This window comes from Phocoena sinus, chromosome 20 (genome assembly GCF_008692025.1).
Source record: "Phocoena sinus isolate mPhoSin1 chromosome 20, mPhoSin1.pri, whole genome shotgun sequence".
NCBI lineage: Eukaryota > Metazoa > Chordata > Mammalia > Artiodactyla > Phocoenidae > Phocoena > Phocoena sinus.
In genome coordinates, this window is record NC_045782.1 from 36,343,663 (window position 1) to 36,364,301 (window position 20,639).

Here is a 20,639-nt window from a genome sequence, read left to right on the forward strand (position 1 = left end):
GTAGGTGGCCGGGGAGAAGGGTGCTAGCCTGGGGTGGGCTCTACCCAATCACAGAGCAGCCAGTTATGGGTAGGAAGTGGACAGGCAGCTTGTGAAGGTGACAACTCCTGTCTCCACCTTGTTTATCAGACCCTTCCTCCGCAAACCGCATTTTCCCTCTGCCTAGAGGTAAGCAGTGATTAAAAGGAAAATACAGCTTTGCTGGCTCCAACAAGGCTGCCACTTGACTGCTCCCCTGGGGCTTCTGGCCTGAGTGGGGCAGTCTGGGCCTGGCTATGGAGAGAAAGGGGCCCAGCTGACTCAGCTACCCCAGAGCCCCTTGCTGAACCATTTGTAGATACTAATCGGGGCCCACCCCCGTCACCAGAAGCAAAGAGGAAAAGTCCCCAACCTGGCACTCCACAGGATCAAGAACCCCATGCAGCCTCAACCCCAGGCCCAGAAAACGGCACTATCAGTAGTGAAACAAGGGTCCCTTCCTCTTTTATTAAGTCCAACTAGATAATGAGGAAGAGCAGAAGCCGTGGTTTGAGGCTGACGGGTCACAGGACCAATTAAGACAGCTTCTTGCAGAGAGTACAGTGAGTGCCAAGGTAACCATCTGGGTGACGGTTCCATCCTGGGGCTTTCCGTCCTCCAGTCAGCCTGGTCTCTTGATGGGAAGGGCTCCTGGCTGTCCCTCCTCCATCCTGAAGGCTGAGAAGACAGGCAGGAAGAACGGGGAGCATGTCACAGACAGGTTCCCATCAGGTTCACGGGGCGCCCATTGTACCTTTTGGAAATGTCAGCTTCAATCTGAAAGACAGTGATACAGAGTGGGCAGGAAGCAGAGACAAAGGGACCTCGTTCTGCAGCAACTGGGCGGGCTCGCCTTCCCTGTCTCACCAGCTTCTGCAGCTCCTTGGTCTTCTCCAGCAGCAGGTCCAGCTTGGGCTCCAGAGCCGCCTGTTCCCGAAGGGCTTCCTGCTGCTTCTGCAGCATGAGCTCTTTCTTCAAAGCCAGCAGCTGGGACTGCTTCAGCTTCTGCTGGAGGAGCTCAGTCACTCGGTCCACATACCTGGGCCGGGCACTCAGGTAAGTGTGTGGTGTCGCTGGGCAACCTGGGTGTCCCCATCCAACTGCTGAGGCTCAGGAAACCAAGTCTCTAATTGACCTCTCAGCCTCCACATCCTTCAATCCTTTCATGCAAGGAATACCACTCCCACTTCCCCATCCTACAGGGGACACAGATTCTGCCTGCATACCTCAAACCACCCCATCTTGCCCCAAAGAGAACCACCATCCCTTGTTGGGATGGTGCAGTTATGGGAGGCAGGGATGAGGTCTAAGGGGTTATGGAGACGAGGAAACAAGGAGTCAGGGCTGGGGCTTCCCTGGTGGCGCAGTGGTTAAGAATCTGCCTGGCAATGCAGGAGACACGGGTTCGAGCCCTGGTCCGGGAAGATCCCACATGCCGTGCAGCAACTAAGCCCGTGCGCCACAACTACTGAGCCTGCGCTCTAGAGCCCGCGAACCACAACTACTGAAGCCCACGTGCCTAGAGCCCGTGCTCCGGAACAAGAGAAGCTAACGCAATGAGAAGTCCCCGCTCGCTGCAACTAGAGAAAGCCCACACGCAGCAATGAAGACCCAACACAGCCATAAATAGATAAGTAAGTAAGTAAGTAAATAAATAAATAAATAAAATACATTTATAAAAAAAAAAAAAAAGGAGTCAGGGCTGCCCGAGATGGCAGGGCCCTGCAGCGTGCCCTGAACAGCCCAACATCAAGGGGAAAGCCAGACCTTGGTGAGGCCAGGATCATAAACAGGTGCTGCATTCGAAGACTGGTGAGCTGGCCAATCAGATCCTGCAGTGCCGACACCATGGTGACCATCTTTGCTTTGGTCTGGCCCTGCAGGATGGCTGGAGCCAGCTGGAACTGGCTCACAGACAGGATGTCTGCCTCCTCACTCATCTCCACTGCTCTCTGGGACAAGAAGATCTCAAGCTGAGGACAGAAGAGGATTTGGTTCAAACCGAGAAAAGAACTCAGAAACTAGGCCCTCAGGCTGGTCAAAATGAAGAATAAGGTGAGGGTTAGATGCTGGTTGAGGAGCAGTTATTTCCTCTGAACATTTTTATTGCTAGAAACTCACCAACTATAACGTGGGAGTTTGGGGCAGCCTCCACCATCACCCTTCAGTCCCTCATTGCTGTCTCAGGCCTTACCTGGCCCTGGACCCCTCTCCTTCCTCCCAGGCTATGCGGCACATAACTACGATGCAGAGATTCAAAGGGTTCTCTCTGCCCAGTGACGGTATTTTCTCTCCATGGGAAGAATGAGATTCAGGGAATAGGAATGCATGTTTGAGAAGCCCTGGATTAAGAAAAGGCTAGGAAGAATCTGAGAACCAGCTGCATATCTTGTCACTTTTATTGGACCATGGAAACTTGAACTAGACTCGCGAGGACAAGGCCTTCCATGAGGCCCTCCCCAGCCAGCAGGCCACCGAGAAATGGACAGACTCAGAGATTAACAAAGACAAGCCCCCTGCTTCCCAGTCCCAGAAAGAAGAGCCAAGAACACTGGATCCTTACTCTAGGCTGCCGGATACTTTAGCCACAGTGATGATACTAAAACACAAATGAGAACATGTCGCACCAAACCTCCAACAGCTTCCCAGTTCCCTCAGAGTAAAAGCCAAATTCCCAACTCCCTTCAGCTCTCTGGGCTCTTCTACTTCCCCCAGCTCCCCTGCTCAGCCACAGCGGCCTCCTTGTTCATCACACGTGCAGGACACCTCCCACCTCAAAGCTTCTGCATTGCTCCCCCTGCCTGGAAAACTCTTCTGCCACATATCAGCATGGCTCTCTCTGCACCCACTGCAGGTCTTGACTTACTGGTCACCTTGGCAACAAGGCCTTCTCTGACCACCAACATAAAACTGCAGCCCTTCCCAGTAACCCCATCTCCCTCCCCAGCTCTCTTTCTCCATGGCACTTACGTTAACATCTGACATACTACATATTTTACTTGTTTTTCTTGTTTCTTGTCTGCCTTCCCCACTAGGATATAAGATCCATGAGGTCAAAGACTTTGATTTGTTCGCTCAGCACCTCAAGACAGTGCCAGGGGCTTAGGAAGTACATGATAAACACAGCTGAATGAATGGGGGAGCCTCCTAATACGCGAGTCCCTGCTCCAGAACAAGGAAAGTGCTCAGCACCCTTACACAAAAAGGAAGGGTCAGGTAAGGTATCTGGAGCGAGGCCGCCTACACTGGTGCCAGGCCTCCCCCCGCATCACCCAGAGGACAAAGGTACCTCCATGAGCTCATCGATGAACTGATTCCGGGTCTCAGGGTATTCAAGAAGTGTCAGAGCATCTGGGCCCCTAGCAACACCTTTGGGAGCTGCCAGGAAGAGAGAAGTGATAAAGTTGCTGAGGACTGGAGAATCGACTCTCAGTTTGAGAAGTCCTGGTGGGTTAATATGGACACAGACACTGCAGTAAGCCCACTTCCTGTTCCAACCCAAGTGGGAAAGGTTACCCTTTCCCATTTGTCTCAGCCGTAATCAGGCACTAATGCCAACCCAAGTCTGTGAGGAGGACCACAGAGCTGAGTTCCAAAGAATGGAAAGTTCCTTCGCTCTAGTGGACGTGAAGTCTCATCCTGCACTGCCCTCTAGTGGCTCAGATCCCTACTCTCAGCTTATGGGGAGGTGGGGACCAGGTCAGGCCTCAGAGCCTATCAGCCCTCTCGGAACCTCCCCAGAGAACAGCTGACCCGCATTCAGTATCCAAAAAGTTGAGAGTTTCTAGATTTAATTTTAAGAACTTCTCTCCATCCGCCTGAACTCACATCATCATGATTTTGAAAAAACAGGTAAACGTCTGAGAAGCCCAATCATGGTAGTGTACTTTTTCTTTGCTTCTAGAGACACGGGGGCGGCTCTGCCAGGGCTGCAGGGAGGGGTGCACTCACCCTGGGTTCCAGCCTCCAGCACGGTGATCTGCAGAGCAGCAGCATCGTCTCCCCAGTCTATCTCACCACCCCCAGCTTCCTGGGTGGAGAGTAAAGAACCCCAGCAGTGTTGGGAGAACTTTCCCCAGTAAAGGGAGCCAGAATAAACCAAAGCCCTCAAAAGTTCAATGATGGGGCTTCCCTGGTGGCGCAGTGGTTAAGAATCCACCTGCCGATGCAGGGGACACGGGTTTGAGCCCTGGTCCGGGAAGACCCCACGTGTCGTGGAGCAACTAAGGCCGTGCACCACAACTACTGAGCCCGTGTGCCACAACTACTGAAGCCCGCACGCCTAGAGCCCGTGCTCCGCAACAAGAGAAGCCACCACAATGAGAAGCCCGCGCATCACAACGAAGAGTGGCCCCCGCTCACCGCCAACTAGAGAAAGCCCATGTGCAGCAACGAAGACCCAACGCAGCCAAAAGTGAATAAATTAAAAAAAAAAAAATTCCTCTAAAAAAAAAAAATTCAATGACAGCACATTGCGGCCCTGATGGAGGTGGCAAAGATGACACTATGGGCCCATGCATGTAGGTACCACCTGCCTACATCCCCATACCTGCCCCGAACACCAGAAGAAAGAGGTCAAAACTCTGATATGTCACTTTGGAAACTCTGCCCCACACTGGACTACACCTGGTCCAAGAACTATGAACTTCATCTGATGTCTTTAGAGACAGAGACAACACTTTTCTTATCACCAAAGCAGCAATCACAGAAAGTCCTCAGAGAGATGGACCGAGAGGGCATCCTAACCTTTGAGTCCGATTCCAGGGAGATGCCCCAGTCAATTCCAGCAGCCTGGGCAGAGATGCCAGAGTCAGCTCCTTCGGACACCACCTCCACCCCGAAGTCGCCCCAGTCAATCTGGAAGGGGGAAAAAAGTGTTAGCTCGCAGAAGATGGGTGAATAAAGGGGCCTGCCTTCCCCTAGGCCTCAGCTGCTTCAGTAGGAAGTGCACTGTTTAAGCATAATGGCCTCCAAGTTCCCAAAGGAGAGCCCATCTTCAGAGAGCTCAGGGGACTGAAGGGGTCCCAGTTCAAAGTTGACCAGCTTGCTGGGCCTCTTCAGAGCTCATCTCTTCTCTGGCCTCAAGAAAGCCAGAAAAATAAAGGGGTAGGGCCTTCCGGGCCCTTCCACCTAGTCTCTCTCACAGGAATACCCCTTTCTTCCCTCTGGACTCTGAACTCAAATGGGGTGTGGACAGCGTATGAAGGGAGGAAGCGGCTCTTACTAGGCCTGTCTTACCGCGTCTTCTTCCACCTGCTCAGGGGGCTCCTCGAGGTGCGGCCGCTCCACCACCGAGGGCTCCGTGCCCGTCCTCCACTCATACACCGTGGAGTTCCCCCGCGTCTGCACAAACCGTAGCATCGGCAGCACCTGCTCTGTGCGGCTGCAACGGAGAAGGCAGCTGACCCTCCTGCTGCCCACTCAGGAGGCCAGCATGGGCCCCGCCTCTCAGATGTAACGTGGGGAAAATACAAGTGGAGAGGGCTTCCCTGGTGGCGCAGTGGTTGAGAGTCCGCCTGCCGATGCAGGGGACACGGGTTCGTGCCCCGGTGTGGGAGGATCCCACATGCCGCGGAGCGGCTGGGCCCGTGAGCCATGGCCACTGAGCCTGCGCGTCCGGAGCCTGTTGCTCCGCAACGGGAGAGGCCACAACAGTGAGAGGCCCGCGTACCGCAAAAAAAAAAAAAAAAAAAAAAAAAAATACAAGTGGAGAAGAGAGCACAGCTGGGGAAGTAGCTAAACTGTCCCCCCCGCTGGGGAGAAACAGGCCCTCGGTACCTTTCACACACAAACCCCACACAGGCCTGGTACAGGTCGATGGCTTCCCCCAGGGACTGGGCCACCGCCCCAATCTCAGCCAACTGACTCGGCAGGTCCTTCACCAGGGCCAGCAGTTCTCTTTGGACATTGTCACCCTAGAGAGGATCCACAAGGTGGGCTCAGACAGAAGTGGTGGGAAGCAGAGTACAACAGATTAAAGAATACGCCTGAAGATTAGAGATAGGCAAGAAAATGGCCTGAGAAGGGCCCAACCAGGCTGAGAGGAAGCCCTTCCCAGAAGCAAAGGCGTTGGGCCCAGGAAGACAGACAGAGGCCCCAGGTGTCCGTCCTCCTGCCACAGCAAGAACCCGCCGCTCACCGTGATGCCATACTGCTTGCACGAGTGGTAGAACTGCTCCCGCATCTCGGCAGCCCCCGCCTGGCCCTCCTCCTCCTTGCGGCTGTATTCCTGCTGCAGCTGCTGGCACTTGGCGATCTGCTTCTTCAGGGAGGGGATCTCGTAGGTGACGTTCCGAACCAGGAGGCTGGAGAGTTCCACTGAGAAAGAAGGGCCCAGGAAGTTCACCCCAGATCTGCACACCATAAGGCAGGCATGCCCCAAGGACACGCACAAACATACCCCAGTCGGGTGGCGAAGAGCACGGGGTTGGCCTCCCAGCTCTTCCCCTTCCTGGCTGTGGAACCTAAGACAGTCATTTAACCTCTCTAATCCAATCCTCAGCTATAAAACAGGAGCAATAATAGTTATCGTGAAGATCAAGAGAGAGAACCCACATAAAACACAAGTACAATCCCTTGCATTTAGTAGGTGTTCCGTCAATATTAGCTATTACAATTATTTATACTATTAGAAAACACAACCCGAACTACAGTCAGCCCTTTAGTTACTCCCTCAGGCCCCTGATACAGCTCCCAGGACAACCCGTGCCTCTTGTGCTCAGTGGACGAGTCAGTCACCAGGAGGTGACTGGTGGAAGACCTGCACACACCTGCTTGGTGGTCGTCCTCCTCCCAACACACTTCATGGAATTTATTTTCCCACCTCACAAACATCTACACCCCAGCCTCTTCCCCCACGTGAACTGTGCCTCCTAGAAGCCCACTGTCTCAGAACTTGGGGAGTCGGCCTCCCCATGGACACTGGGACTCCTGGGCTGGGCCACCTTACCTAGGTAGGTGTTGTCCTTCTCATATAGGGCTACAATCTCCTGCCAATCCTAAGAAAAGAAACAGGAAGTGGGCCTGAACAGCACTCAGCAGCCGCTGAGTGCATCCCAGCTCAGTCCCCCAGCCGGGGAGGCTCTCCCAGTCTCTGCATCTCCTCGTCCTCCTCCATAATGCTGGCTGGACCACCCACTTTATTTTAAGAGTGTGATGCCAACAAGCGATCCCCAAAGCAAATGTAAAGCCAGGGGTAGGCTACTTTTGGCATAAACTGTGGGGACGGAGAGAAAGTGGAGGAGATATTCTATGTAGGCGTCTCCACTGGATCCTCAGCAAGACCAGACAGGCTCTGACCCCCTGGACTGGAGGTCTCCAGCTGCGTGTTACCACCGTCGCCCACACTTGCCTTCATTCGCTGTGAAGAATACCGGCCAAAAATATTTTTTGTGGAGGCTTCAGTGCCTTTGAGAAGCTCCACAATTCTTAGGCAGTGGAAGTAGTGAATGTCTGGAAAGCAAGGAAGAACAAAGACTTTGAGAATTACAGTGTCTTCCCCACCCACTGCGGCCACTATGCATGGCTGACTCACGTACATGCTAGTAACTTTAGCAGGCATAGCTCTCCCCTTCATCGTTTTGTGTTGAAAGAAACAAGCATCTATACCCCAGATAAAAACCTCTCTTTCTTTAGGGGTCAGCCCTATGGCTAAAGGAAAGGGAGCAGTTCAGCTGATATGTACCACCCCAGGAAAGGGGTGGGGTCCAGTAATGTAGCCCCAAAGCACTCACAGGATCCAGAGAGCAGCTGGGCGATCTCTTGGCTCTCTGGCATGTCCTGGATGGCGGCATTGATCTTCTCTCGGATGGTCAACACCAGACTCTGCCATTTCAGGTTGCAGTGCCTTCTGTCCACCAGCCAGTCTACAGGAGAAACACCCAAATCACAGCATTTCCATTCCCATGGCCAAAATTCCATCACTGATTCAAGTGAAACATGCTAAGGCATTGGCTAAAAGTTGTATTCATATTGGTTAAGGTGTGGGGGTCACAGGAAGATGGGAATGAAGACAGGCCCGAAGGGATGCTTGGGGCTAAACAGACTCTGGCAACCTGACTTCATCCACAGTGTGACTTTTATAAAGCAATTGCCTCAACACAGGGATAAAGTAAAACTTTAAATTGGTCCTGACATCAAAGTGCCAATTTGGACCATATTCTCCATGATATTTTTGCTTCCACGTATAACTATATCTTTCTTACTGACAGCAGACGCTATTCAACTTCCACTTCCTCAGGGCTGGGATTAACCATGACAATGGAAAATACAAGATGGTTATGCCAAATACCAGATGAATGAATAACTACAAAGCCCCTACTACCTACAGCACCCTAAGGACTAGATAACACTGGTCTCTTCTTACCAGTGAAGTACCATCCTGCACACATGAATACCCATGTGACTGACCTCCTGGATTCTGGGCCCAGATCTGTGTTTTTAGTAGAGGGTATAGGTGGATAACAGCCATGCACATTTCCTCAGTAGGAGAGAGCTAAGAACTAGACTTTGTGGTCAGATGGTCCTGGCTTCTAATTACTAACTTTCTTGGGCAAGTCTCTCAACCTCTCTGTGCCTCAGTTTCTCTACATGTAAAACGGGGATGATAAAGATACTGAGTACAAGGGGGAATGAAGGTAAAACACTGAGCGCTGTGTCTGACACATGGCAAGGGCTCAATGAATTGTAGTGATCTTCATTTTCATAATGTCAAGCACATAAAACAGCACCTTGTATAGAATAAACCCTCAATAAGTGGTTGTTGTTCTACTGGTCCCTTTCATGACATCAAGAGTGTACGTGTGCTGGGCTTCCCTGGTGGCGCAGTGGTTGAGAGTCCGCCTGCCGATGCAGGGGACACGGGTTCGTGCCCCAGTCCGGGAAGATACCACATGCCACGGAGCGGCTAGGCCCGTGAGCCATGGCCGCTGGGCCTGCACGTCCGGAGCCTGTGCTCCGCAACAGGAGAGGCCACAGCAGTGAGAGGCCTGCATACCGAAAACAACAACAACAACAAAAGAGTGTACGTGTGCTGAAGAGCTGGGACAAATCTGCAACGAAACTATAGAAGCTCCACTAAGTGGCCACCTTGCCCTTGTTAATAAATCTGCCAGCTGGTCAAACACTGAGGGCCCACACTAGTTATCAGTTATATTCCCTCCACTGTATTCCTCTAAAATCTTCAGAAAGAAAAATTCTGTAGATGTCACAGAAGTAGAAGCAAAGGGATGAGGCAAACAGATGTCATCTTAATGACAAACCAGCATCAAAACAATCCAGGGCTTCCCTGGTGGCGCAGTGGTTAAAAATCCGCCTGCCAATGCAGGGGACATGGGTTCGAGCCCTGGTCCAGGAAGATCCCACATGCCGCGGAGAAACTAAGTCCGTGTGCCACAACTATTGAGCCTGCGCTCTAGGGCCCGTGAGCCACAACTACTGAGCCCACGTGCCACAACTACTGAAGCCCGCGCGCCTAGAGCCCGTGCTCCGGAGCAAGAGAAGCCACCACAATGAGAAGCCCGTGCACCATTAACGAGTGGCCCCCACTGGCCGCAACTAGAGAAAGCCCACGCGCAGCAACGAAGACCCAACACAGCCAAAAATAAATAAATACATTTATATATATATAAAACAAACCCAGGAGCTGTGCGTGGCCCTGGAGGGGTCAGAATGAAGAGGTCCTTCCCTGGCTCTGAACTGGGGAGGAGGTATATAGATCAGATACAGATGGCAGGGAGATGGCCTGGCCACTAAAAGGTTTTTCTTTCCAACTGGATCTATGTCCCTCTTCCTCCTAAAATCAAGGGGAGATGGAACCTTTTTTTTTTTTTTTTTAAAAAAAGGGTTTTTTTCAGCGTAATACAAAAAAGCATAGATACTGGAACCTGACAGACTTAGGTTCTAACTTCAGATCTGCCATTTGCGGTACGCGGGCCTCTCACTGCTGTGGCCTCTCCCGTTGCGGAGCGCAGGCTCAGCGGCCATGGCCCACGAGCCCAGCCGCTCTGCGGCATGTGGGATCCTCCCGGAGCGGGGCACGAACCCGCGTCCCCTGCATCGGCAGATGGACTCTCAACCACTGCGCCACCAGGGAAGCCCTGCCATTCAGTAGCTGACCATCTTTAAGGTAAGCCCTCACCTCACCCTCTCTGTGCCTGAAAGATATGATTGACAACACATGTTATAAATATTAAAGTAGAAAACACAGGTCAAGTACAGACTCTATGTCTGTTTCCTTCCCGCTCCTCTTAGCGGGGCAATCCGGCCACAGATGGGGGCATAGAACAAGGCGAGTGGTCAACGCCTCAACAGGGGCCTTGGGATGTCGGGGCTCCAGCTGTTGGTGACAGGGGGCAAAGGGGCCAGGCCTCTGCCTGATAGCTGGCTGAGCGGGGGTGCCCCCTCCTACCGAGCAGTTTGCTGGTCTGGATGTCGATGGGCACGTGCTGATGGTCCTGGCGGGAAACACGGCAGGGAACGGGGCGTGAGTCCTGGGAGCGAACAAGCCACTCGCGCGCTCGTTTCACCGACCCAACTGCCACCCTGCGGGGCCAGCACGACGCGCCGGGGAGGGCCGCGCCCCGGAGGGAGCCCGGGAAGCAGATCAGGGACGGGCGGGCTGAACTCAGTTCAGGGGTCCCAACGCAGCCCCCCACCTCCCCAGCTACTGTCCCCCCACCTGCATCTTTCCACCACTTCCGCTTCCGGCCGCCGACCCGGGCCCGCCCCGCCTACCACTAATCCAGTGGTGGTGTGGCTGAGCCTCAGTTTAGGTCTCCTCCGGCCACGTCACCGCCTTCCTCAGAGCCAATCGGGGCGCGCGCTCCACCCGGGCTTCAAGCCCCACCCACCCCGGGGCTCCGAGTGGCTGAGCCCGGGAAGGGCGGGAGAAGAGGAGACAGCCAATGGGAGGCGTGAGGCGGGCTCACGGCCGTGGAGGGGCGGGGGCTCACGGAGAGGGCTGCAGTGGCGACGCGATTGCGGCAGGCGGCGCCCAAGAGCCGATCCCGGCCGCTTCCGGCCAGGCAGGAGTAGAGCCCTCTGCTCAAGGATTAACGCGTCTGCGGACAAGGTCCTAGCGCCCCCCTGAGGAACCTGGAGGTCGTTAGAAATGCCTTCTCTCTCCTTGCCTTGCTTTACCGTCGATCGATCATAGTTTGAAGGTCTCTTGTGGCACTTGTCACACATTGCCTTCTCAGTTTATGTAATAGGCAAGTGTTGAACACCTGCTATGTGTTGTGTGATTAGGGCAGGGATCGGGAGGGAGGAGGGTCAAGGGAGGCGTCCCGAAGATAACACCTAAACTGAGTGTTAAAAGAAGGGCGGCAGAAAGAGGGTGATGTGGGAGGGGTGTTCTGGGTGGAGGAGACTGTACAAAGTTTTACAGGCCACAAACTGCAAGGGGGTGCAGGGAAAAACCGGCAGGTAGGACTAGCAAAATAATTGGTGGGGTCCAGTGCAGAATTAAAATGCCCTTGTTAAAAAATATGAACTGCAGAGGTCTCACATGCATGAAGCCGGCCCTGCAGGCAGGCCAGCCTCTGTGCCGTGAAAGGTTTGAGGCACAAGAGACTGTAGAGGCGGAAGGGTAGTATTGTATCATATCATCTCACGAAGGAACTTGGACTTCACCCCTGCAGAGAGAGGGGAACCATTGGAGGGTTTTAAGGGTTTGAGCCTTGAGACAGGGAGGGACCTATACAGATTGACTGCAAAGAAGATGGATTCGTGGGAGATACGACTGTCAGGAGGTTATCATACAGGAGTTAGAGCCTGACCTGGGACAGAGGCATGAGGAGGAAGAGAAGGACTGGATTTCCGAGATGTTTTGGAGGAAAATGGACAGAACTTGGCAATTGATTGGCCGTGTGGTTGGGGGACAGCAGGATGACACCTAGGTGGTTGGATGCGAGTGCCTCCACCTAAGACAGGGTTGCAGGATGCTGAGCCGGGGTTGAGGAGGAGGGCATATCAGCTTTGAATTTGTGGGGTTGGTGGCCCTGGGAGACCCCCAGGTGGCAAGTGTGCAGGAGGCACTTGGGTCTGTAGCTCTGGAGTTCAGGGGACTGGGGATGCAGCTTTGGAGAGCCGTAGGCTGACTGATCTGTGGTCCAGGTGGTGGCTGAAGCTGAGAGAGGGCATGAGATTGGGCAAGAAGTGGGGAGTGTGAGGAGAGAGGGGGGGGCTGGGGATCTCACAGGGCTGGGTGTGCCACTTTGCATTCCTCCCCTTCCAGGTTGTTAGCTCCTCAAGGGAGCTCTGCCTGGGTCTTTCTAAATGACCCCCTACTCCCCCCACCACTCGGCCCTGTCTCATCACTTGGGGCTTAGTAAATTTTTTATTGAACTGTGTGATGTGATAGGGCAGTGAGAAGGCCTAGATTCCTGCCCAGTGAGATCTTGGACCATTTCCATAAGCTCTCTGCCAGCCATGGTTTCCTCAACATGGAGATAACACCTATCCTGACCACCTCAGAGTATTTCTATTTACAAGCCTAGACAAATAAGCATACTAGATGTACGTAACTCTTTATAGCTTACAACATGCTTTCATAGATTTTTCTCATTATTTGCAAACTGTGTGGGTGTATGTGTATATAAAACATTAATCATTATTTTTATAGAATGGGTTGAAAGACTTCCGTAAAAATGGTTCATAGGGCAGAACTAAGGGCCTCTTCAGGGCTCTCTCGTGGGAATTTGGCTCCCATGTTAGAGTCCTGACTCAGGCTATCGGAATTGCTGGGGCTCCCCCATGATTAAACGAACATTTAGCGGGGCTCTAACTATGTGTTCCTGGTTCCCTGGGACATCCCAAGAAGCATGGCCCTGCCCTACCCTCAAGTTGCATCTCTCCTCCTTGAACCAACAGGCAGGGCAGGACAGGAGGAGTCTAGAAGGCCCAGCGCTTGTGGGTTGGTGGAGGCAGAGACCACCAGCACTTCACCTCCCCCCACCCCCGCAGCACGCCGGGTGGCTCATGTGGAACAGAAGGGTTTGAGAACAGCTCTGCCTGGCTCCTGGCCTCAGGGTGGTGGCACCGGAGAGCGTAGGAGTGTGGATTTTGCACAGTATCTGCACAGTCTGTCCTTTTCTGAGGCCATAGAGAACCTCAGGGCCGATGGGCAGATAAGCACACAAGTGGTCTGGCATCCAGGGCATCGAGGTCTTCAGGACTCCCATCATCTGGAAAGTGGCAGGGAGAGGCTGTGAAAGGCTTCTGGCTGTGAATCTCTCAATTCTCTGCTGATCTAGCAGGTGGGGGAGGGGCAGCACATAGGAAGGTGAGGAAGGATTAGAGCAGGCCTGTGGCAGCTTTGGACAGGAAAGCACAGAGCCCCAGGATGGTGTGTATGCAGACTGCCTTGTCATCCTTTGTTGTTGTTGTTTGTTTGCTTATCAAGCGATAGTCATTGTGCCCTGTGCCGGGGTAGATCTAAATGTTTTACAAGCCTTATCTAATTTGATCCTTCCAAACAAACCTTATAATGTGGGTACTGTTATTAGGCAGATTTTAAAGGCAAGGGAGCCAAAGCTTAGGGAATTAAGTAACTTGTCCAAGATCACAGAGCTGGATCTGGTGAGGCTGGGATCCAAACCCAGGCCTGTCTGCCTCCCCAGCCCTCATTCTTGTTCTCCGTGGGATGTGGCTTCTCCGGCAGCCCTGCCTGCCCCATTCAAGCACCACAGCTCGGCCACCACAGGCGCAGGCCTCTTCCTCCCTCTTCTTTGGCCTGATTCCCACTTTCTCCCCTGTTGTTGTGTCAGACACTTAGCACCCTCACCCTGGCAGTCCCTGCACTTTCCCAGAGTTCTTTCTTACCACGCCCCATTCCGGGCAAGAAGGCCCATTACCTATGTTCCTGTAATATCCATAAAAGGAGGGCTTACCCTTGACATTCAGACATTTATCTACCATAGGTTTATGACTTTATGGTCCATGTCTTATGTGTGTTTGCTCACAGCCACACTGACTGTGCTGTGTGTGTGTGTGCACGCGTGTGTGTGGTGTATCTGCCTGCTGGGCTGAAAGCTCTGGAAACCCAGCCTCCTCAGCTGGGAGTACAGGCCTGTTCATCTCTGTAACCCTAGCACCTGGCATGACACCCCATGTTGAGTGTCAGGTGCTTGATGGATGCTTGTGAAGGAAGGAATGAGAGAAGGTGCCGCTGGTGCAGGAAGGTCTTTAGTGATGAGTGGGGACCATGGTCACTTGGCCTGGGGGGTGGGCTGTGCATTCCCCAGCTCTATTCGTCACTTCCCCCCTACAGCTCAGGACTTGGAGCCACTTGGAGTTAGAGGGAGGAATTTGAGGGGAAGATGTCAGGGCTGGTTGGCTTCACGAGTTAACACAGGCCAGAAGGCCTATGAGGGCCCAGTCAGCTGGGTTGGGGCCAATAATTGCCCGATAAACCCTGGCCACTCTGCCCTCCCCATCCCTTCACCTTTGTTAGTCGTCCGGGGGAAAACAACTCACTAGGTGGCTTCATGAATTGGGTCCAAGGTGTCATCTTCTAAGGATGCCACTGCATTTCATCATCTCCATCATGGCGGGTAGAGGGAATCTGCTCTTCCAAGGGAAGGAAAACCAAGTCCACTGCCAAACCACTCATCTGTCAGCCTCCTTTCCCATGCAGTTCAGTGTTAGTTACCCTCTATCAGTCAAGCACTGTTTGCCAAGGTGCTGGGGACCTTAACATGAAGACATGGTCCCAGCCCTCAAAGAAAGTGATGGTATGATGTGTGAGGGGCCCACCACATTCTAAATCCCGTGACCGCACACCCGGAGCCTAGCCCTGTGTTCATATATAGTAAGAGCTTAAAAAATCCATACAAACAAAATAAGAGGGATGCTCAGAGTGCTAAGGGAACAGAAAGGGGGAGTATCTAACTCAATTGGGGGGTATGGGATGGGGATGGAAAGCTATCAGAACAGGCTCCTGGGAGAAGTAACACTTGAACTGAGTCTGGTAGGATGGGAATGAATTGTGGTAGAAGGGAGAGGACAGAGGAGAGGTGTATGAGTGATGGGCGTCATTCTAGGAAGGGGGAGTAAATAACATGGATAAAGCACATAGGTAAGAGACAGCATGACTCTTCCAGAACTTTATTGTGGGAACATGGGATGTTTGTGGAGAGAGAAATTAGGTTGAAGAGAGTGGCAAGGTGAGAGCATGAAGAATACTCAGGTCCATGACAAAGGGTTGAAATTGAATCCTGTAGATCAGGGTTCCCAACCAATAGGCAGCAGATCCCTGGAAAGCTATAGAATTGTGCAAAGAGTCCAGGAATCCATAAATGCGGTTGTATTATTTTAGTGCATGCTAGAAGGACAACAATCATATGGGGAGGTGGAGAAGATTTTCTATGTTCAGAAAGGATGCTTTCAGAGAACAGGATACCCAAATGACCAATACGTGTATGAAAAGATGCTCAGTCTTACTAGTAACTAGGTGTATAGTTAGCTAGAGCTGCTGTAACAAATTACCACTACCTAGGTGCTTTAAAATAACAGAAATGTATTCTCTCACAGTTCTGAAAGCCGGAAGTCTGCTATCAAGGTGTCAGCAAGGTTGATTCCTTCTAAAGGCTCTGAGGGACAGTCTGTTCTGGCCTCTTACCCAGCTTCCGGTGGTTGCAGACAACCCTTGCTGTTCCTTGACCTGCAGCTGCATCCCTTCAATCTCTGCTTCTGTCGTCACATGGCATTCTCCCTGCGTGTTTCTGTCTCTCTCCTCCTGTAAGGACACTAGTCCTTGGATTTAAGGCCACTAGTCCTTGGATTTAAGGCCCGCCCTAATCTAGTTTGTCCTCAGCTTAACTAATTGCGTCTGCAAAGACCCTATTTCCAAATAAGGTCACACTCTGGAGCTCTAGGTGGACATGAGTTTGGGGGACACTATTCAATCCAGTGCACTAGGGAAATGAAAATATATAAGACACAAAAATTGCTACTTCACTTCCATCATACTGGCAAATATTATAATGTCTGTGACCCAGGTTGTGTTCTCCAGAAGTAGGTGAAGTTTGGGGGGCAAGATGCTTACTAGGGATCACTCCCTGTGAGAGGAACCAGACAGCAGTAGGATTGAGCAGTGGGAGAAATCCAACTGTAATGCTGGCCTGACAAAGCTTCAGTCAATTTGGTGGAGAGCTCTGGAGTGATTATTGCCCGTCCGAGTGCCCTTCATGGGGCTGAAATGGCTGGTCCTTATATCCCCAGATGCAGGCTGCCCCAGAAGGGCAGGCTCTTGGGAGACGTGCTCTCTGCAGCTGCAGCAGGCCCTGAAAGAGCTGACAGCTGGAGGCCAACCGCCAAGGAAGGCAGCAAGTCCTTCCTCACGGGGTGTGGGGAGTCTGGTTGGCACACTCACTGTCTACCACAGTCTGACAATACAGAGGTGGTCAAAATGAAGAGTGAGGCAGGCCAACAAATGCTCCCCGCCGACCCGCAAGATGCCCACATCAAACCCCTGGAACCTGTGAATGTGACTTTATTTGGAAAAAGAGTCTTTGCAGATGTGATCAAGTAAGGATCATCCTGGATTATCTGGGTGGACCCTAAATATTCTCCCAAGTGTTCTTGTAAAAGAGAGGCAGAGAGGGCTTCCCTGGTGGCGCGGTGGTTGAGAGTCTGCCTGCCGATGCAGGGGACACGGGTTCGTGCCCCGATCTGGGAAGATCCCACATGCCACGAAGTGGCTGGGCCCATGAGCCATGGCCGCTGAGCCTGCGCGTCCGTAGCCTGTGCTCTGCAATGGGAGAGGCCACAGCAGTGAGAGGCCCGTGTACCGCAAAAAAAAAAAGAGAGGCAGAGAGAGATTGGACACATGGAAGAGGAGAAGGTGATGTGAAGATGGAGGAAGAGATGGGAGTGATGCGGCCACAAGCCAAGGAATGCCTACCGCCACCAGAAGCGGGAGGAGGAACATCTTGGCCTACCGCCACCAGAAGCGGGAGGAGGAACATCTTGGTCTTGGCCAGTGAAGCTGATTTTAGAATTCTGACCTCCAGAACTGGTGAGACAATATATTTCTGTTGTTTAAATCCATCAAGTTTGTGGTAATTTGTTACATTAGCCACAGGGAACCAAAACAAAGAGCAACGGGAAAATTGCTGGTGGGGATGCGAGTTGGTGAACCCACTCAGAGGCTCTACCTTGGGGTGGCAGTGAGGATCCCGAGTTCTCACACGTAGAGCATTTGGGGCGGTCCCTGGGACACAGTCACTCTGAACACTGGCTGCTCGTATTCCCAGTCCCCACTGAGGTCTCCCTGAAGGGAAGCAACGGCAGCCCCTCCAATGGCAACCTCGACATCCAACTCAGACCTGCCCCTGCCCACCTCCCAGCTGCGCCTGGTGTAGCTTCCAGAGGCCAGTCTTTGGCCTGGCCCCACTTATCCCCTCAGCCAAGCTGCCCAACCCCCGCCCCCCCCAGGATCTCCCATCTTCTGGCCTTCCAGAGGAGGGGGAGTGCTGAGGAGAATGGTAGCCCCTCTCTTCTCCCTGGAGCCTAGATCTACTCCCTGGGCAGAGGTCAATAAGAGAGGAATGATCTGTTGGGCCAGATTAGAGATTTATAATCCAGTGGGGCCCGGTGGCTGCATGTCCCAACAGGCACCAAGGTCCTTGAGGCTCCCTTAGGTGTATTTTACTTCCTTTACTCAACAAGGACACATTTCTGAAAAAGTGCACATTGCATGTTTGTATTTGGAATATCATACTTGAACCTAGTTTTAGGAAGGTGCATTTAAAGGTGGAAAATTCTAGAAAGCAATAAAGCAGCCTTGTGGGGGTGATCTGTTTAAGGGATATTCATAGTTTATAGCCTTATCTCAAACTCCCCTCCCAATCCTGCTCCTCCCAGAAACAAACCTACCAAAGGTCAGGGGTTGGGCCTGACTTCCCAGGCTGGTCCCTCCCAGGAAGGGGAACTGGGGCGGGCCTCTACCCCTGCACCTGGTCCTGCTGGCATTCTTCAAAGGGCAGGCTACGTGGGTATCCACTGAATCCCACCCACCAGGGTGCATCCTCCAGACTGGAGCTGAGAGAACAGAATTCTGCCCTCCTGGGTCCCACACATCAGAAAGCCCTGAATTTTGGAGTGGGGGCAGGGAGTGCTTCCAGCACAAGTCCCTCCTCCTACAGATGGAAATGCTGTCCTGGCCCTTGGTTACAGTCCTCCAGGATAGTGTCATCCCATCATCCTTCCAGTATCTTCCCAACACCTGAGTTAAGTTTTTAGCCTCTTCTGGTGTCTTCTGGACTGGACATCCACTCTCAAATAGACTAGGCTTTCAGAGAAAGTGACAGATCTAGAAACCTTCTTGGGACAACTGTGTGTACCTCTCATGAGAGGCAGGAGAACCTTACAAAGTAATATCCTCTTCACATAGACCCCAGGGGAATTGATAACGTATCAGCAAGCCTGGTGTAGCTGAAACCACAAGAGGTGAAATAAATGTGTTTTCTTTCACATTTGCCTGCCCCAGGGAGAGTAGGACAAAGGCAAGTGGTTACATTAAGAATTTCTTAAAGACAATACTTCTGTATCTCATTTGTATTTTTTTAATTAAGTAATTAATTAATTTATTTTTGTCTGCATTGGGTTTTCATTGCTGCGCGCGGGCTTTTTCTAGTTGCGGCAAAAGGGGCTACTCTTTGTTGCGGTCCACGGGCTTCTCATTGCGGTGGCTTCTCTTGTTGTGGAACGTGGGCTCTAGGCACGCAGGCTTCAGTAGTTGTGGCATGCAGGCTCAGTAGTTGTGGTGCACGGACTTATTTGCTCTGCAGCATGTGGGATCTTCCCAGACCAGGGATCAAACCGGTGTCCCCTGCATTGGCAGGCGGATTCTTAACCACTGTGCCACGAGGAAAGTCCCTCTTATTTGTATTTCAAAGTTTGCATTAAGTACCTGCCATATATCAGGTCAGTATCAGTGATAGATAACTCTGGGCTCCAAGAGCTAACATTCTATAAGGGAGGCAAATACAAGACTAGATCATTACAATACTATACATGTGGACTTCCCTGGTGGTGCAGTGGTTAAGAATCCACCTGCCAATGCAGGGGACACGGGATCGAGCCTTGGTCCGGGAAGATCCCACGTGCCACGGAGCAACTCAGCCCGTGTGCCACAACTACTGAGCCTACACTGTAGAACCCGTGAGCCACAACTACTGAGCCTGCGTGCTGCAACTACTGAAGCCTGCGCACTAGAGCCTGTGCTCCACAGCAAGAGAAGCCACCGCAATGAGGGGTCCGCGCACCTCAACGAAGAGTAGCCCCAGCTCGCCCTAACTAGTAAAAGTCCACAAGCAGCAACGAAGACCCAAAGCAGCCCAAAATAAACAAATGAATAAATAAATTAAAAAATAATACTATATATGTGTGTGTGTACATATTTAATCAATCATGGCATATAGCATGTTAAAATAGAAGCATGTGAGCAAGCCCTGTAGGAACAAGAAAATTCCTGGTGGAGCAGGAGGCATAATAATTAACTTAGGCCTTGAGGGATGGATAGGAGTTTGTCTTGGTTTACTCAGGGTGTGGAGAGGCCATTCCTAATCTCGTCCTGTTAGGCAGCTTCTGCACCCAGGAAGGTAGGCAGAGAAAGACCTCATGTGCACATTCAGGGAGCGTTGGGAGAGGAGGCTGCAGAGGCCCCTTCCTAGGAGGGCCAGGCCAAGTCTGTTCCACTATGGGACGTGGGGAGCCTTTGAAGGACTGTCCGCCTGAGGCCTAGGGGCACAAGGGGATATTTAGGATGGAGGCAAACACGTACTCAAGAGGCCATGAGAAGCTGAACCAAGTAGATGCAGGGTTGGAGATGGTAGGGCAGGTTTGAGAGTTGGTTAATTAGAATTTAGAATGTAACTTGGAGGGAGAGCCAGGGATAGGGGGAATCATATGCCTTTTCTCTACCCAGTGCCTTGCTCTGAGCCTGGAACGGGACACGGTGCATGGAGGAAGGTAGGATTTCAAGGTCTTTGAAGCCTACTTCTAAGCGAGGGAGCAGGGGACGAGGATGCTTGAGGCTGTGGTGGGTCTGGAGAACCTGGCCTAAGGAGGGGCTGGTGATGCTCAACCCCACCTCCAGGGAGATCTTGAGGAAGGCCCTTCAGGTCAGGAGGCAGCCACAGCCCCCCACCCAGCACCCGCCTGAGGCTTGGGGTGGGAGCGGACAGCCTGGGAGGAGAGCCTGGGAACCGGTCTGCCAACCAGTTTAACCAGGGACTGGTTTCGACTCCGGAGTTCAAAGGAGCTGGGTGCACCCCGTCCCTCCCAGCCAATGGGAGCAGCGGCCCTTAACCCTTCCCCAACTGTGCCCGGGGCAACGTCCATGCGGCAGTTCATTCCGGGGAAGGGTCTGGTCTCTTTGGGGCGTGAAACGGGTCGGGGTGACCTTGGTTATGGTTGGGGGTTGCCACCAGGCACCTGAGAGTGGGGAAACTGAGGAGAGAGGCTCCCGTGTTCTCCCCACCTCAGACTTCTCTCAGGATTGCCTCCTCCTGGCTGGGCGGTCCCTGGAGGACCCTGGCTTCTGGGTGGGTGCGGGGGGGTGCTGGGGTTGGATTTCTGGGGTGATGAATATTCATCAACCAAGCCAGCCTCTGCTT

At 52.5% G+C, this 20,639-nt stretch overlaps 1 protein-coding gene across 3 annotated transcripts; it reads right to left on the reverse strand.

The window, feature by feature from the left end:
* Positions 1 to 411: 411 nt before the first annotated feature.
* CDK5RAP3 (CDK5 regulatory subunit associated protein 3) lies at positions 412 to 10,822 on the reverse strand. 3 transcript variants are annotated; one of them, XM_032617569.1, is made up of 15 exons: positions 10,697 to 10,811; positions 10,427 to 10,472; positions 7,752 to 7,883; positions 7,370 to 7,470; positions 6,968 to 7,016; positions 6,158 to 6,336; positions 5,797 to 5,933; positions 5,257 to 5,401; positions 4,765 to 4,875; positions 3,970 to 4,048; positions 3,308 to 3,396; positions 1,786 to 1,991; positions 886 to 1,057; positions 773 to 795; positions 459 to 696 (listed from the first exon to the last, which is right to left on the reverse strand). In XM_032617569.1, exons 1-15 carry the CDS (start codon positions 10,700 to 10,702, stop codon positions 555 to 557), a joined length of 1,617 nt encoding a protein of 538 aa, XP_032473460.1. In that variant the 5' UTR covers positions 10,703 to 10,811; the 3' UTR covers positions 459 to 554. The 3 variants fall into 3 exon arrangements, with proteins under 3 accessions (XP_032473459.1, XP_032473461.1, XP_032473460.1); XM_032617568.1 differs by lacking the exon at positions 773 to 795 and having other exon boundaries at positions 412 to 696; XM_032617570.1 differs by lacking the exons at positions 773 to 795; positions 10,427 to 10,472 and having other exon boundaries at positions 412 to 696; positions 10,697 to 10,822.
* Positions 10,823 to 20,639: the final 9,817 nt, after the last annotated feature.

Bases quoted from the DNA above. Each gene is read 5' to 3' on its own strand.
- CDK5RAP3 (XM_032617568.1), bottom strand. The intron at 1,992-3,307 runs GTACCTTTGTCC...TTCTGTCCTCAG, and splicing joins TCATCGATGAGCTCATGGAG to CTTGAGATCTTCTTGTCCCA. The intron at 1,058-1,785 runs GTCTGGCTTTCC...TGCCCGGCCCAG, and splicing joins ATGATCCTGGCCTCACCAAG to GTATGTGGACCGAGTGACTG.